The sequence below is a fragment of the Erinaceus europaeus genome, chromosome 13 (genome assembly GCF_950295315.1).
Source record: "Erinaceus europaeus chromosome 13, mEriEur2.1, whole genome shotgun sequence".
Taxonomy (NCBI): domain Eukaryota; kingdom Metazoa; phylum Chordata; class Mammalia; order Eulipotyphla; family Erinaceidae; genus Erinaceus; species Erinaceus europaeus.
Genome location: NC_080174.1, coordinates 62,460,468 through 62,476,595, shown reverse-complemented (window position 1 = coordinate 62,476,595; position 16,128 = coordinate 62,460,468). Strand labels below are relative to the sequence as shown.

Sequence of the window (16,128 nt, the reverse complement as noted above, 5' to 3'; positions counted from 1 at the left end):
GAGATGACCAGTAACAATGGAGAGAGGGATTTATTTGAGGTCTAGGCCTATCATGTATGTTTGGGAATCTCAGGACTCCCCAAATAGGGCCCCAGCTGATGGGGTAGCCGACTAAAGGGTCATCGTTAAAACACTAAATTGTGGGGAAGCAATTACAGAAGCCAGACCTTCTACCTTCTGCATCCCTCAACGACCCTGAGTCCATGCTCCCAGAGGGATAGAGAATGGGAAAGCTATCAGGGGAGGGGGTGGGTTATGGGGATTGGGTGTTGGGAATTGTGTGGAGTTGTACCCCTCCTACCTTATGCTTTTGTTCACTAATCCTTTCTTAAATAAAAAATTAAAAAAAAAAACAAAACACTAAATTGTATTTAGTTTTCTGGTCATGTCAAACTTAATATTTGAACCTATCGAAGTTGAATCATGAAGAAATAGGAAGTTTGAACAAACTTATTATTAGTAAAGAGATTGAATTAATAATCAAAAAACCTCCCAGTAAACCAAAGTCTAGGGCCCAATATCTTCAGTAGTGAATTTTACCAAACATTTGAAGAATTCATATCCAGCCTTCTCAGATTTATTTTAAAAGTGGCAAAGGAGGAATACTCCCTAATCCATTTTATGAGACCAGCTTTTAAACCTGACACCAACATCTGATAAGGGTACTTCAAGAGTGGGCGTAGATAGCATAACGGTTATACAAAGAGATTATCATGCTTGAGGCTCCAAGGTCCCAGGTTCAATCCCCCACACCACCATAAACCAGAGCTGAGCAATACTCTGGTAAAAAATAAAATTATTGGCTGGGTGGTGGCACACCTGGTTAAGCACACATGTTGCAGTGTGCAAGGACCCAGGTTCGAGTCCCTGGTCCCCATCTGCTGGGGGTGGGGGGGGAAGCTTCATGAGTGGTGAAGCAGTGCTGCAGGTGTCTCTCTATCCCCTCTCAGTTTCTGGATGTGTCTATCAAATAAATAAATATTTTTTTAAAATTTAAAAATAAAATTATTATTATTATTACTATTAATAAATAGGGTGGGGGAAATAGCATAATGGTTATCTCAGGCAAAGAGTCTCTTATGCCTGAAGCTCTAAAGTCCCAGTTTCAGTCCCCCCATGACTATAAGTCAGAGCTGAGCAGTGCTCTGGTAAAATAAGTAAGTAAATAAATAATAAATTTAAAAGGATGCTTCAAGAAAAAAAATCACAGACAGTTATCTCTGTTAAACACAAATGCAAAAAAAAATAGCCAACTATTAACCAGCCAAATTGAATAATGTATTAGAAAGATCATCCACCATGATCAGGCGTGATTTATTCCAGGGATACAGGGTTGGTTGGTTCAACATATACAAAATCAGTGTGATCTATCAATTAACAAAACAAACGAAACGTCATATAACTATCTCAATAGATGCAGAAAAGGTATTTGGAAAACTTCAACATCATACTGATAAAAAAAACCTTTCAATACAGTGGGTATAGGGGAAGTGTATGTCAACATAACAAAATCCATACGTGGCAGATCCATAGTCAACATCACATGCAACAAAGAAAAAGAGGAGTAAGACAAGAATGCCCAGTCTCATCACTTTTATTCTGCATAATATCGGAAGTCCTAGCTAAAGCAATTGGGGTTGGGGAGAAGGAAAAATAAATAATTCGCAGTGGGGCCAGGCAGTGGCGTGCCCGGCTAACCACACATAGTACAAGCAGTGAAGCAGGTCTGCACGTGTCTGTCTTTCTTTCTCCCTGTTTCCCCCTCCCTACTCAACTTCTTTCTGTCCTATTGAGCAAAATATAAAAGGAAAAAAATAGCAAAAATCGCCACCGGGAACAGTAGATTCATAGTGCAGGCACCAAGCCCCAGCAGTAACCCTGGAGGGCGAAAAAATTAGCAGTGCCAGCAAGCTGGTATACCTGGAAGGGCACTTGATTTTCCACACATACATCCCAGATTAGCATCCCCAGTTACTATGGAGAAGTTTTGGTGCTCTTGTCTCTTGCCCCCCCTCCCTCAATTGAAAAAGTCAGCCTGGAGCAGTCACACCCCAATGAAATATGTAATTTTTTTTTATTATTTTTATTTATGTATTAGATAGAGACAGCCAGAAATTGAGAGGGAAGGGGGTGATAGACAGGGAGAGAGATAGAGAGACACCTGCAACACTGCTTTACCACTCCTGAAGCTTCTCCCCTGCAGGTGGGGACCGGGGGCTTGAACCCAGGTCCTTGCTCACTATAACACGTGCGCTTAACCAGGTGCGCCACCACCCGGCCGAAATAAGTAATTTTTAAAAAATATTTATTTATTTATTCCCTTTTGTTGCCCTTGTTTTTTTTTATTGTTGTAGTTTTTATTGATGTCGTTGTTGTTGGATAGGACAGAGAGAAATGAAGAGAGGAGGGGAAGACAGAGAGGGGGAGAGAAAGATAGGCACCTGCAGACCTGCTTCACCGCTTGTGAAGCGACTCCCCTGCAGGTGGGGAGCCAGGGCTCGAACCGGGATCCTTAATGCCGGTCCTTGCGCTTCGTGCCACATGCTCTTAACCCACTGCTACCACCTGACTCCCGTAATTTTTTTTTTTTTAGAAAGGAAATCAGTGCTATCTAAATTGGAAAAGGAGTAGCAAAATACTTACAGATGACATGATATTTTATATAGATGCCCCTAAAGAGTCCTCCCCAGAGCTGTTCAACTAATAAACACATTAAATAAAGTTACTGGTTACAAAATCTTTTTTGTCTTTATATGTTAATAATGGAAGGGAAGTTAAGAAAACAATTCCACTTACAGTTGCATTTTGAAGACTAAAATATGTAGGAATATATTTAGCCCAGATTAAATTTTGTAGATGAAAGACCTATCCAATGAAAATTAAAAGATATTCATGAAAGAAATTGGAGAAGACACAGTGAAATGAAAATATGCTTATGAGTGCTTATGAATTGGAAGAATTAATTTTATTAAAATATCCACAGTGCTCTAGGCAATCCACAGGTTTAATGCAGCTCCTACCAAAATCTATCATTTGAATTGTTTTAGTATTAATGTAGAACAGTACATCTTTCTTTTAAAAAAATATCTATTTAGTTAAAGAAGGGGCGAGAGAGAGAGAGAGAGAGAGAGAGAGAGTGCCAGAGTATCTCTCTGGCACATACAATGCCAGGGATAAAGCCCAGAACCTCATGCTTGAAAGTCCAATGCTTATCTACTGTGTCACTACCCAAGCCGTGAACAACACATCTTTCAACTTTGTCTTCTCTTAGACTCTTTCAGCCCAATAAGCCTTGATGGAAGATCAGTTCTGCCTTAGAGGACTATTATAAAGCTAAAGTAGATAATTAGGTCAGCAGTCTGGCACATAGTTTGTTTTCAGTAAATGTTGGTTCCCTTGTTTTCACTACCACCCAGAAAGAGGATGTGTTTTTGTTTTTTAAGAAATGAAATGTAGTAACAAAATTGAATCAGAACACTCTGGTGGGAGTCTCTGTGAGAACTGCCTATGTAGCTATGGCTCAATTGTTTATAAAAGCTCACTGGAGCGCATCCTCCAAGCCATGATGAAGTAACTATCAAGGCCTGGAGCCAAAGATAAACCACAGTAATGTCAGCTGCAGAATCAGTGATCTAATGGCAGAATGCCTTTTTTGTGAAAGAGGTATCATAGTGCCCAATAGCAAGGCTTGAAACTCAGGCATAGATAGAGACCACAAATTCCGTGTGACTCAGATCTTGTAGCCCCTCTTCTCTCAAATCGATGGAAGAAGACATTAGTCAGTACTACCAAGTTTGTCATTTGCTACTTGAAGTGGAGCAAATGTTGTATAGAAGCCTACATCTACTTTGGAGATCACTAAGAGCAAAGGATAAGTGATGCCTAAGGCAGAATGGATCTGCAGCAGTGCAGTGTGGATGAGTGAAGAGACTAATGATAATACAGGAGCAGTCAGAAGACTGAATTCATGTGACCAGAGGCTAAAGGTCAGAATAGATAGAAATTGTCTTTTAAGAGTATGATGTGGTAACATACATCAGGAAGAGGTCTGAAATTATACCCCTGAAGAACATAATTTATAAACCAATGTTCTCTCAATTAAATTTTGTTTAATTAAAAAATTGTCCTTAAAGAGAAAAGTTTCATCTTGGAGCTTGAAGGGCTCTATGATAGTCTTAAGTTACCTTTCTTACACTTCAGAGACCAGGAAATAGCTCAGCAGGCAGAGTACATACCAGGCCATGGATATAATCTCCAGCACCATGGACAGTGACAAATGGCGCTACATGGGTGGTGGAGCAGTTTTGGAGTCTCTTCTCCTCTGTCTCTGTGTACAGAATATAAATATTAGGCCAGGGAGGCTGCTTAGTGGTACCTTGCATGTGTGAGGTTATCAGTTCATTCTTCAGAGCTGCATAACAACAACAACAACAAAAAAGACTATTTCAGAAGACAACTGAAATTTAGAAGATTAATTTTAGAATAGCATTACAAAAGCTAGCCTAAACTGATTCTGTTATTTCCTGAGTCAAGAAATAATTCTTTGGTGTATTGCACCAAAGTAAAAGCCTCTGGGGTGGGTGGGTGGGGAGAATACAGATCCAGGAAAGATGACAGAGGGGAGTTGGGCGGTAGCGCAGCGGGTTAAGCGCAGGTGGCGCAAAGCGCAAGGACCGGCGTAAGGATCCGGGTTCCAGCCCCCAGCTCCCCACCTGCAGGGGAGTCGCTTCACAGCCGGTGAAGCAGGTCTGCAGGTGTCTATCTTTCTCTCCCCCCTGTCTTCCCCTCCTCTCTCCATTTCTCTCTGTTCTATCCAATAACAACCACATCAATAACAACAACTTTAATAACTACAACAACAATAAAAAAAGACAACAAGGGCAACAAAAGGGAAAATAAATAAATAAATAAAATTTAAAAAAAAAGATGACAGAGGACCTAGTGGGTGTATTGTTATATGGGAAATATTATGCACATACAAACTGTTGTATTTACTGTTGAACGTAAAACATTAATTCCCCAATAAAGAAATTTAAAAAAAGAAATAATTCTTTAGTAACTAAAGAGTTGCATGTTTATCAGAGAGGCAAAGAGGATAGAACTGAAAAAACATTGTAAGGTGATCTCTGTGATGGAGGTCCTCATCTGTGTCTTCATGGAACTTCTCCTGGAACAATAATGCCAACTAGCTTTGATTAAGTTACTAAACTAGCTTGAAGGGAAAATAATATTTATTAAGTGCTATTTGTTAGTTGATGTGCTAGGTTTTATATATATATATATATATATATATATATATATATATATATATATATACACTTATTTCATTCCCCAAGTACTTTGAACTCTACATCAAGAAATTAGCATATGGAGGAAGGTAGGTGTATCAGAGACTGATATGAGTGGAGTCTCTTCTGAAGGGGTTCCAGAAATTTAACCACTGATTCTAAGCCACTTGATTTTGTGATCTCTGGAGGACTCTGAGTAGCCTTCAGAGTTCCTTCCCCATCTTCCCTAGCACACACTACCTCTCCCCCACACTTTTGTCAATTAACCTTCCAAGTCAAAGTAACCAGTTGAGTTCAACCCACCAAATTATACTATACACCATGCACAATACTGTGCTCAGTTGTCATGACCAAGGAGAGAAAGACAGCTAAATGGATAACTAATCTTCATTGTAGCAAGTGGTAGGCCATCTCTGTGTCCTGGTCATTATTTTAGCCTAACCACAGACTAATGTCTGGAGTATAACAAGATTAGCATGTATTGAGAGATAATAGTAGGCCAAGCATTGTAATGAGTACTTTATTCTCTATGTAATTCTCACAGTGATCTTATGAAAAAAAAGTACTAGTTTAATCCTAGTTTTATTTAATATTGATTGATTGATTGATTGATTAAGACAGAGAAGGTAGAGAGAGTGAAAGAGACCATAACACCAAAGCTTCCTTCAGTGTGGTGGGGGCTGAACTTGAACCTGCATCATGCACATGGCAAAATGGCACATTATCCAAATGAGCTAGTCCACCAGCCCTAATCGTAGTTTTTAAAACTGTAGAAATTAAAGTACAGAGTAATTAAATGTTATGCCCAAAGTCACAGAACTAGTAACAGAGGCAGTTTACAAATCCAAGTAAAATGAGTCTGTTGCCTCCAAATATTTGGTGAGTGAGTGACGAATGAATGAACAAAAAAGGAAGGATATAGAAGACAGCGTGGGAATAAGTGAGGCATTCTACAGTGAAAGTCTGTTCTTAGTAGAATGGGGTCCACAGACAGGATAGGATGACTAGTTGGGACAGGAAAATTGGCAGAAATTAGTGCTGAAACTGAATGAACAAGCTAGGTTTAGCAAATGGGCAGGGCATGCTGGGCTGGATAAGCAGAGCCAAGGCCAATTTTTCTACTTTTGTGTTAGATCCTGATCCCCTTTCACTTACTCAAGGACATTTCTGTGTCTCTACTGCATCATGAATTTCCCCCTCAAACTCAACAAGTCTCTCTCTCTCTCTCTCTCCCTCTCCCTCTTCCTCTCCCTCTCCCTGTCTCTCTCTCTCTCTCTCTCTCTCTCTCACACACACACACACACACACACACGTTACACGTTTAGATATTTTCTTTTCTTTTGTCTCCAGAGTTATTGCTGGGGCTCCGTCCCTGCACCACGAATCCACTGCTCTGGGAGGCCACCTTTTCCCTTTTGTTGCCCTTGTTGTCTATTATTGTTGTTGTTAATATTATCGTTGTTGTCGTTGTTGGATAGGACAGAGAAAAACTGAGAGAGGACGTTAAGACAGAGAGGGGGAGAGAAAGACAGACACTTGGGGACCTGCATCACCTCCTGTGAAGCGACTCCCCTGCAGGTAGGAAGCTGGGGGCTCGAACCGGGGTCCTTATGCTGGTCCTTGTGCTTTGCACCACATGTGCTTAACCCGCTGCGCTGCCTGGCCCCCTAGATATTTTCTAACCTCAGAAAACACTACCTCATCTCTGTCTCCCCTCATAGCAAGACTTCTATATACCATGACTGCAGTTCTACAGTTTTCTCTTAAATCCAGTGAAAGCAACATTTCATTACACACACCGTGGCATGTCTTTTATGAAGGATAGGAGAAACTCCCACACTTCTGAGTCTAGCTGAGAATCCTCTAGCATTCTCAAGTTGCTGCAGTGTTTCATACGTAGCCACTTCCTGCATCCTTCTTGAGATGCTTCCTTCTCTTGTCAACTGAGACATCACACAGTTCTTTGTCTCATAAGCTGTTCTTCATCTCCCCAGTGCTGGTCTTTACAATAACACTGATTCTGGTGCTCTTTTCACTGGAAAGACTCCTGTGACTCTCCCTGAAGTAGGATCCAAACGTGAACCCAGCGTGCAAAGCTTCCAGGGTCTAGCTGCCTACCTCTGCCACCTCATCTTTCATGTAGCCTTTCTATCTCTCTCTAAAGAGCAGCATGCCCCTCTACTCCCCAAATGTGCTCTCTCACCACATCCTGCTGAAGTTCCTGGGAGTCAAGCAGTTCTCATTTGCTGAGGAGGAAACTGAAACTCAGATTTCCCATCCCTTGCCCCAGGGCAGATGGCTTGCCAGGATCCTCTGTGGACCAGAGCCTACACTCTTCCCATTCACCACCCATTGCTTGACCTGGATACTTGAACTGGTGCTTCTGAGAGAAGCAGGACATGGATGTCTGACTCCTCAGGGTTCCAGTCTGTCTATCTGGATTTCTTGTGAGTGCAGTAGTTTATTAAATGCTTTAACCCAGGGGCTCGGTGGTCATGTAGTCAGCAGGACAATGGGTGCTCTTACTGGTTGAAATGCTAAATCTTCCCCAAATGAAAGGCCAGCTGCAGAGTAGGAGAAGAACAAGGGCTGAATGATTTGATCAGACATCTGTGGGGGCCTCCTGGCATTTGGAGTGTGAGTGCCTTAGAGAAACTAACTATTCTGGCCCCAGGGACTTGGCGACTGTTAATCTTGGTGGTTCTGACCGCTAACTGCCCCAGAGGTCCCAGCTTGCCGAATGACTCAGAGTCTCCAACACTCTCCCTATTCTTCTTTCACTGGGATAGTTGGGAGGCCAGTTTCTAAGGCATTTTAATTTGGTAATGACTTGACTGGCCCACTGTACTCTGGGCTGTATGTTGTAGAAGTGACTGTTACTTTCTAAGTGGGGTAGGCATGGGAGGGGGGTTGATTTCCAGCTGCTCATCCTTGATGTCTCCCTACTTTGGGAAAAGCCTTCCCTGCTGACTTCTGGGTGCCCTATGATCTGGCTCCCTAGTACTCTCTCTCCTTTATGAATCACCTGAGCCCAGGGACCCTGGACTGTGCTCAGTCCAGACATTGAACCCAGGGCCTCTCACATGCACTGTAACACTGCACCACCTCCCCAGCTTGATATTTTATTTTATACTTTTATGAGAGAGAGAAAAAAAAAGTCCTACCCCACCATCCATAGAGTTACTTTTTGTCTCTGTCCTTGGTGCACCCATGTGGTGCTGGAGGCCAAACCCAAGACCTCACGTAGGAAGGCATGCACACTACCTGCTGAACCATCTCTGCAGACTCTCACACCTATTCTTGAAGTATTCTAGTCAAAAATTGGTGGTGTCCACTAGAGAGAAATATGTGGTCAAACAAACAATGCTGTTGTTGTGTCTATTTTTTCAAGGCACTGGTTTTTGTTTGTTTTTTTCATGAGAGAGACACAGAGAGAATGAAACAGAAAGAGACCAGAGCACTGCTCAACTCTGGCATATGGTGGTGCCAGGGATTGAACCTGAGACCTCTTGGGCATGAAAGATATGTCTGGTGTGCTACTGCTGTGCTGCGTTAAAAGGGTAGCAGCCACCCACCTTTCATCTTCTTTGTAAAACTGTCTTGAATTCATAAGGACCACAGGAATCCACAAGTGCAAGGCAGGCCAGCTTATGGTGGAAGTTCAGGGAAAAAGAATATGAGGTCCTTAACAGACCTCACTGCTTGTGGACATACTCTCAAAAAGCTGTATGATAAAGTGTTGGGCTTGTAGGCAAGAGGCACCAAATATGATGATACCCTGTCATTGTATGTACTGGAGTGATGCTCTGGTTCTCTCTCCCTCATATATATTACCAGCACACTGCTCAGCTCTGGCTTATGTTGGTTGGGGGATTGAACCTGGGACTTTGGAGCCTCAGGTATGAGAGTCTATTTGCATAATCATTATGCTATCTACTCCCACCCTTAAATAAATTTTTTTTAAAGTAAAAGCTAGCTGAGATCTTCTTACTCTCTTCTTTATGCCATCCCCAACTGTGTGATTACTTTTGTGTGATCCCTGATACATCTTTACACCAGTGATACCGTCCCATTAATAGTTCATGCCCTGGTGTTAGAGAGATACAAGTTCAGATCTAGTATCCCCACTTCCTTAGCTGTGTGGTCTTGGAGAAAATTTTCATCTTTCTGGATCCTGTGTGCAGATCATTAACTAATAGCACCTACTTATCAGACCTGTTGATAGCAATCATAAAAAAAAATCTGTAATGTTTTAATAACTGCATCTAGTCCAAAAGCTTCCAGTAAGTTTGGTAATTGCACTGAGGTTTATATTTCATTTCTAAAATGCAGTTGTTTACATAAGGAGATGTTATAAATTTCCAGCCCTGGCTTATCACTCCACACTTGCATTTGCATTTCAGGCTTTAAATTTCATTGGGAACAAAGGCTAAAATAAAGCCAGTTGTCTATGGACATGGACATAGATGAGTTTGTCTAGAATTAGTGAGGCCCCTGGACTAGGCCTATCGGGGCACATGAATGAATCACAGATGACACATGATAGACAGTGCCATCATTGTTTCTGACTTTCCAGTCCAGGAACCAACCCCCTTCTCCCCTTCCCACCCCACCCAAAACCTGCAGAAGGCAGCCCTGAGGGAAGATTTGCCATAGCCCCAGCTCAGTACAGCAGCTGGGCATCATAGCATTGGCAGCAGGCCTAAGGGTAGAGGCTAGGGTGATTGGGACTCAGGTGCTCCAGCATGTGGGGGCTCTGGCCCTCACAGGACACATTCCCCTTCTTCCTCTGTGGACTTCACTGAACTGCATTGGCAGATTTTGGGGTGGCAGGAAGATGACATAAGGACATAGAAACGCAAAGATGTAAAGGGACCTGACTGAAGTCACACAGGGTTAGAACGTACGCATCTTCTCACTCCACATCTGTGACCCATAGGTCCCCAAGATTGTCTTATCTCCAGTCCAAGTGTAGTGAGACTTTCAGGATCATTTTGTTCCTTCAGAAAATCAGGTAGGGCAGGGCAGTGGTGTATCTAACTGAGCATACACCATGAGCAAGGAGCTGTGTTCAAGCCCTCAGCCGCCACTTGCAGGGGGGAAGTTTCACAAGCAGTGAAGAGGGACTACAGATGTCTCTCTCTCTTTCTGTCCCTCTCTGTCTGCTCCTTCCCTCTCAATTTCTGGCTCTATCTTCCAATAAATAATGAAGATAATTTTAAAAATTCTATTAAAAAAAAGTGGCTGGGCACCAGGTTCAAGATGCTACCATGATGCCAACTGGACTTCCCTGGGCAGACGACCCCACCAATATGTCCTGGGGCCCCGCTTCCCCAGAGTTCTGCCCCACTAGGGAAAGAGAGAGACAGGCTGGGAGTATGGATCCTCCTGCCAATGCCCATGTTCAATGGGAAAGCAATTACAGAAGCCAGCCCTTTCACCTTCTGTACCCTATAATGACCATGGGCTTATACCCCCAGAGTGCTCGAGAATAGGAAAGCTGTCAGGGGAGGGGGATGGGATACAGAGTTCTGGTGGTGGGAATTGTGTGGAATTGCACCCCTCTTATCCTATGGTTTTGTCAGTGTTTCTATTTTATTTTATTTTATTTTTTAATGTGGCTGGCAGGTAGTGTACACAGTGTCACAACACATGCTGGACATCTACCCAGGATCCTGTGAATGGCTCCCACTGGTTGGGTCATACTATGGAGAGATTAGAGGCAGACAGGCTGGGGTGTGGGAACACGTGGGGAAAAGAAAGGGCAGCCACCTCTGACTTTATTAGAGCCAGAGTAGCTCTGTGCTTCAGGCCTCCAGGCTCTATTCCCCTAGTCTGGGGATATAGATGCAGTTCCTAGTTTGTATGTATGTAGTTATTTACATATTTATTTATTTTCATTAGTAATTTAATAATGGTTTACAAGATCATAAGACTGCAGGAGTATAATTACACACCACACCCACCACCTCAGTACTGGGCTCCTAGCCCAGGCTCTCTCCCTCCCCTTACTAATTTCCTTGCTACAGACTTATTGTGAAGAATCTATGCAGAACCCAATGAGCTCCCTTTACCAAATGCCATGAGAGGCCTTGACTATTTAACTACATGTTCCTTTAGTTGTTTTTTGTTGTTGTTGTTTGGTGGGGGAGGTTGTTTGTTTGTTTTATTTTTGTTCCCCTTGAAGCCTTGATATGGAAAACAGGTTGAAGTACTGATTATAGGGAATGAAGCTGTATTCCAGCTTTAAACACTGAATAGCCCTTCATGAATTAATGCTCCATGGACTGTTCAGCACCTGGCAAGTTGTGACTTTCCTTCTCTTCCCATAGGCCTGCTGAGTTAACCAGCAAGTACGCAAACTTCTCAGAAGGTGTTTGCAAGCCTGGCTACGCTTCAGCCTTGATGACGGCCATCTTCCCCCGGTAAGTGTTCTGTTCCTTCCTGCAGCTGAGCTAATCAGGTTCATGGCCCATGACTCAAAAACCCTGTTCCTGGTGGCTAGTGATGTGTTCCCAAAAGGATTCATTTTAGTTGTAACTACGCTCTATGTCTTCGAGTCTGTGGGTGCCTGGAAAAGACGTTGCCTTTAGTTGACTCCCACTCTGGTGCCACTCTGTGTCCTGCTGCATCCTATGCCTGCCCTGCCTCCTGGAGCTTGAACCTGCCAATATAGTTTGTTGGTGTGGAGGGAGAGCCAGAACCTATGTGGCTACCCTGTGGCAGGGGGTGACCGGACAAGACTACTCAACACAGAAGCTTCTAGTCATAGTGTCACTGACCAACCTTTGGTTTGTTTGTTTGTTTGGAAGACAGGACTAACTAACTGGCTTCAGAGAGACATAGCCAATATTGCTTGGGAGCAAAGAGAAGTTTCAGAGACTAGCTGGGTTTTCATACCTTCCCTTTTGTCCATTTTGTCTCCATTCTGGAGTTCCTGTTTTCCTTTTGCTTTTAAACGTGTGTGTGTGTGTGTGTGTGTGTGTGTGTGTTGTAAGAAAAAGAGACTAAAGCACTACCCTCTGCTCTACCATTCTTTTTTTTTTTTTTTAATATTTATTTATTTATTTATTCCCTTTTTGAACTTTAGTTCATCTAAAAGGCCTTTACTGGGGGCCGGGCAGTAGCGCAGCGAGTTAAGTACACATGGTGTAGGGGGGGAAGAAAAAAAAAAACGTACACATGGTGGAAAGTGCAAGGACCAGCATAAAGATCCCGGTTCAAGCCCCTGGCTCCCCACCTGCAGGGAGGTTGCCTCACAAGTGGTGAAACAGGTCTGCAGTATCTTTCTCTCCTCCCTTCTGTTTTCCCCTCCTCTCTCGATTTCTCTCTGTCCTATCCAACAGTAACAACAGCAATAGCAACAATAACATCAACAACAGTGGCAACAATAACAAGGGCAACAAAATGGGAAAAATGGCCTCCAGAAGCAGTGGATTGTCATGCAGGCACTGAGCCCCAGCAATAACCCTGGAGGCAAAAAAAAAAAAAAGCCTTTACTATTTTTTAGCATATAAAGTCATACAAATTGTTGGCTAATCATGAACCTAAAGGCTGGAATATTGCAGATGAAGATTTGGAGTCTCCATTTTGGAAATAGTTAGGTCTATTTCCAAAGGGCCTATGACTTTATTAGTTTTTCCCTGAGCCTAACGTCTGATATGCAGGTGGACCCAGGTTATTGTCTGGAGAGATGATGTCATGGCTGGAAAAGGGGCTAGAAAGCTGGATCAGGGAAGAGAGTAGCTCCCAAATATGGGAAAAGTGTATAAATATTGTTGACTCTAACCCCCATCGATTTGTTCTGGGGCCCATATTCAGCATAGGAACCTATGTAACCTCTACATCCCTGTAGGTCTGAATTTCTTTTTTTTAAAAAAAATTTATTATCTTTATTTATTTATTGGATAGAGACAGTCAAAAATAGAGAGCGTAGGAGAGATAGAGGGGGGAGACAGAGAGACACCTGCAGCACTGCTTCACCACTTACAAAGTTTTCCCCCTGCAGGGGCCTGAACCTGGCTCCTTGCACACTATAACATGTGCTCTCAACCAGGTGCACCACTACACACCAGTCCCTCAAAAAGGCCTTTATATTAACTTCAGTTGTGAAAGAGTAGGTTTAGTATATATGATTCTGGGTTGAGAGTTTCACAAACACACAGAAATAGAGCTAAGTTAAAAAAAAAAATCTAATTTCTGGGGGTCAGTGGTGGTGCACCTGGTTGAGCAGACACATTACCGTGCACAAGTACTCAGATTTAAATCCCTAGTCTCCACTTGCGGGGGTGGAGGGTAGGGAAGGGGAGGGGGAGAAGCGGGCTTCACACATTGTGAAGCAGTGATGCTGGTGTCTCTCTTTCTCTTTTCTCTATTAATCTCTCCTCCCCTCTCAATTATTGTCTGTCCTAGCAAATACAAGAAAGGGTTGGGGGATGACCTCCAGGAGCAGTAGATTCATCATATAGGCATCAAGTCCCAGCAATAATTCTGGTGGCAACAAAACACACACACCAAAAAAAAATTTATTAAAAAAAAATTTTTTTATATTTTATTTATTTATTTTCCCTTTTGTTGCCCTTGTTGTTTTTTATTGTTGTTGTATTTATTATTGTTGTTATTGAGGTTGTCATTGTTAGGACAAAGAGAAATTGAGGGAGATGGGGAAGACACAGAGGGGGAGAGAAATATAGACAACTGCAGATCTGATTCACTGCCTGTGAAGCGACTACCCTGAAGGTGGGGACCTGGGGGCTTGAACTGGGATCCTATTACCAATCCTTGCGCTTTGCACCATGTGTACTTAAGCCGCTGCGCTACCACCCAACTCCCTTCTCTTTTTTTAAATTTATAAAATGGAAATATTGACAAGACCATAGGCTAGGAGGAATACATTTCCCACATTGCCCATCCCCGGAACTCCATATCCCATCCCATCCCTTGATAACTTCCATATTCTTTATCCCTCTGGGAGTATGGACCCAGGATCATTGTAGGGTACGAAAGGTGGAAGGTCTGGCTTCTGTAATTCCTTCCCCACCAAACAGGCAATGGCAGGTCAGTCCATACTCCCAGACTGTCTCTATCTCTTTCCATAGTGGGGCAGGGGTCTGGGGAGGTGGGGCTCCAAGACACATGGTGGGATCCTCTGCCCAAGGAAGTCGGGTTAGCATCATGGTATCATCTGGAACCTGGAGGCTGAAACGAATTATGATATAATGCAGAACAAATTGTTGACTGATCATGAACCTAAAGGCATGAATATTGCAGATGAAGATTAGGGTCTCTGTTTTGGAAAAAACTAGTAGGTCTGTTTTAGGTATATTCCAGAGAGCCTATGACTTTACTAGTTTTTGCCTGAGTCTGACAGCTAACATGCAGGTGGACCAAAGGTATTGTCTGGGGAGATGGTGTCAGAGTTGGAAAATGGACTAGAAAGCTGGATCAGGGAAGAGAGTAGCTCCCAAATATGAGGAAAGTATGTAAATATTGTTAACTGTAAACCCTACCGGTTTGATCTTCTGCCACTCCTGCCTATTATATAATATATATTTTTGTGTGTGTGTGGTTCCCATTTTTTTATATTTTTCTCTTGCTCACTGATTTTCAGCCATTAGGATGTGCTTATAATTTTTTCTTTACATTTCTTTAGCTCCTTAGATCTGTGAACTCAAAGTTGGTCTCTTTCTTCCTCCCTCCCTCCCTTCCTTCCTTCCTTCCTTCCTTCCCTCCTTCCTTCCTTCCTTCCCTTTCTTCTGCTTCTCTTTCTCCTTCTCCTCCTCCTCCTTCTTCTTTTCCTGTCCCATCTTTTTCCAAGGATTCTAATTAGATATGTGTTATACCATTAAATACTGGTTTTTGTTTTTCTCTAATCTTATTTCTCTCTGTGCTTCATTTTGAATAATTGATATTGCTGTGTCTTTACATATACTATAACCACTGATATTTCTTTTGTAGTAGCTAATTAGCTGCTAATCTGATCTAGAGTATTTTCATTTTAGATACAGTATTTTTAATCTTTGTAGTTATTTCTAGGTTTATGTCTTTCATTTCATTCTTTATTATATTCATATGTTCTTTGCCTTCTTGAACATATGGAACATATTTATAATAGCAGCTTTAACACTCTTGTCTGCTAATTCCATCATCTCTCTCATTTCTGAAATGGGCTCTACTGATTGATTTTTCTCCTGGTTATGGCCTTTATTTTCCTTATTCCTTGAATGCCTACCCAGTCATTTTTATTAGATTCCAGACAACACAAATTTCACGCTTTTTTATACCAGATTTTGTTGTATTTTTGAGCACTTTTTTGTCGGGATTAATTTCCCTCATTACTAATAATGCCTTACTGCTCTGTGGACTTGTACATTCTGAGGTAGCTTTACCCTAGCTGATTTATTTCTCCTTTGATTTGTGTGAATACAAACAGTTCCAAGCCCTGTACAAACACCAGGAGTAGTTTGATGTACTGCTTTCTGGTGGTCTCTCCTCAACCTCAGAGTTTCCTCTTATGTCTGCACACAACTCTGAGGAGGCCACTTTGTAGATCTCTGGGGCTGCCTGTGTAGTTTGACCACCTCCAAATAAAGTAGTCTCCTCTATAAATTCTACCCTCCATTGCCTCCTTAAACTTTTAGCTGTTTTCTCAACTCAGGGAGACCACTGGACTCTATTTGGGGTCCTTGTCCCTGAACTGCAGCTTGCCCACTGTCAACAAGCTAGGTAGTTGTAAGATTTGCCTCTTATTTTCCTTTTGTTAAGGATCATTCCTATGCTGCTTTGTTGAAAGCCTCATTTTGACCTATTTTCTACATTGATTTATTTTCTTATTGTTTAA

At 42.3% G+C, this 16,128-nt stretch overlaps 1 protein-coding gene across 6 annotated transcripts in view; it reads left to right on the top strand.

Moving 5' to 3' along the window:
• ST3GAL3 (ST3 beta-galactoside alpha-2,3-sialyltransferase 3) overlaps positions 1-16,128 on the top strand; it is a 270,798-nt gene that overhangs the window by 143,607 nt on the left and 111,063 nt on the right. For 5 of the 6 annotated variants that reach the window (XM_060206046.1, XM_007535285.3, XM_060206044.1 and 2 more), the window contains one exon: positions 11,621-11,713. In XM_060206046.1, coding sequence (XP_060062029.1) covers positions 11,694-11,713 — 20 coding nt within the window. In that variant the 5' untranslated portion in view covers positions 11,621-11,693. Of the gene's footprint in view, positions 1-7,681; positions 7,736-11,620; positions 11,714-16,128 lie in introns of those variants that run through there. The other variant, XM_060206045.1, reaches the window with a different exon arrangement.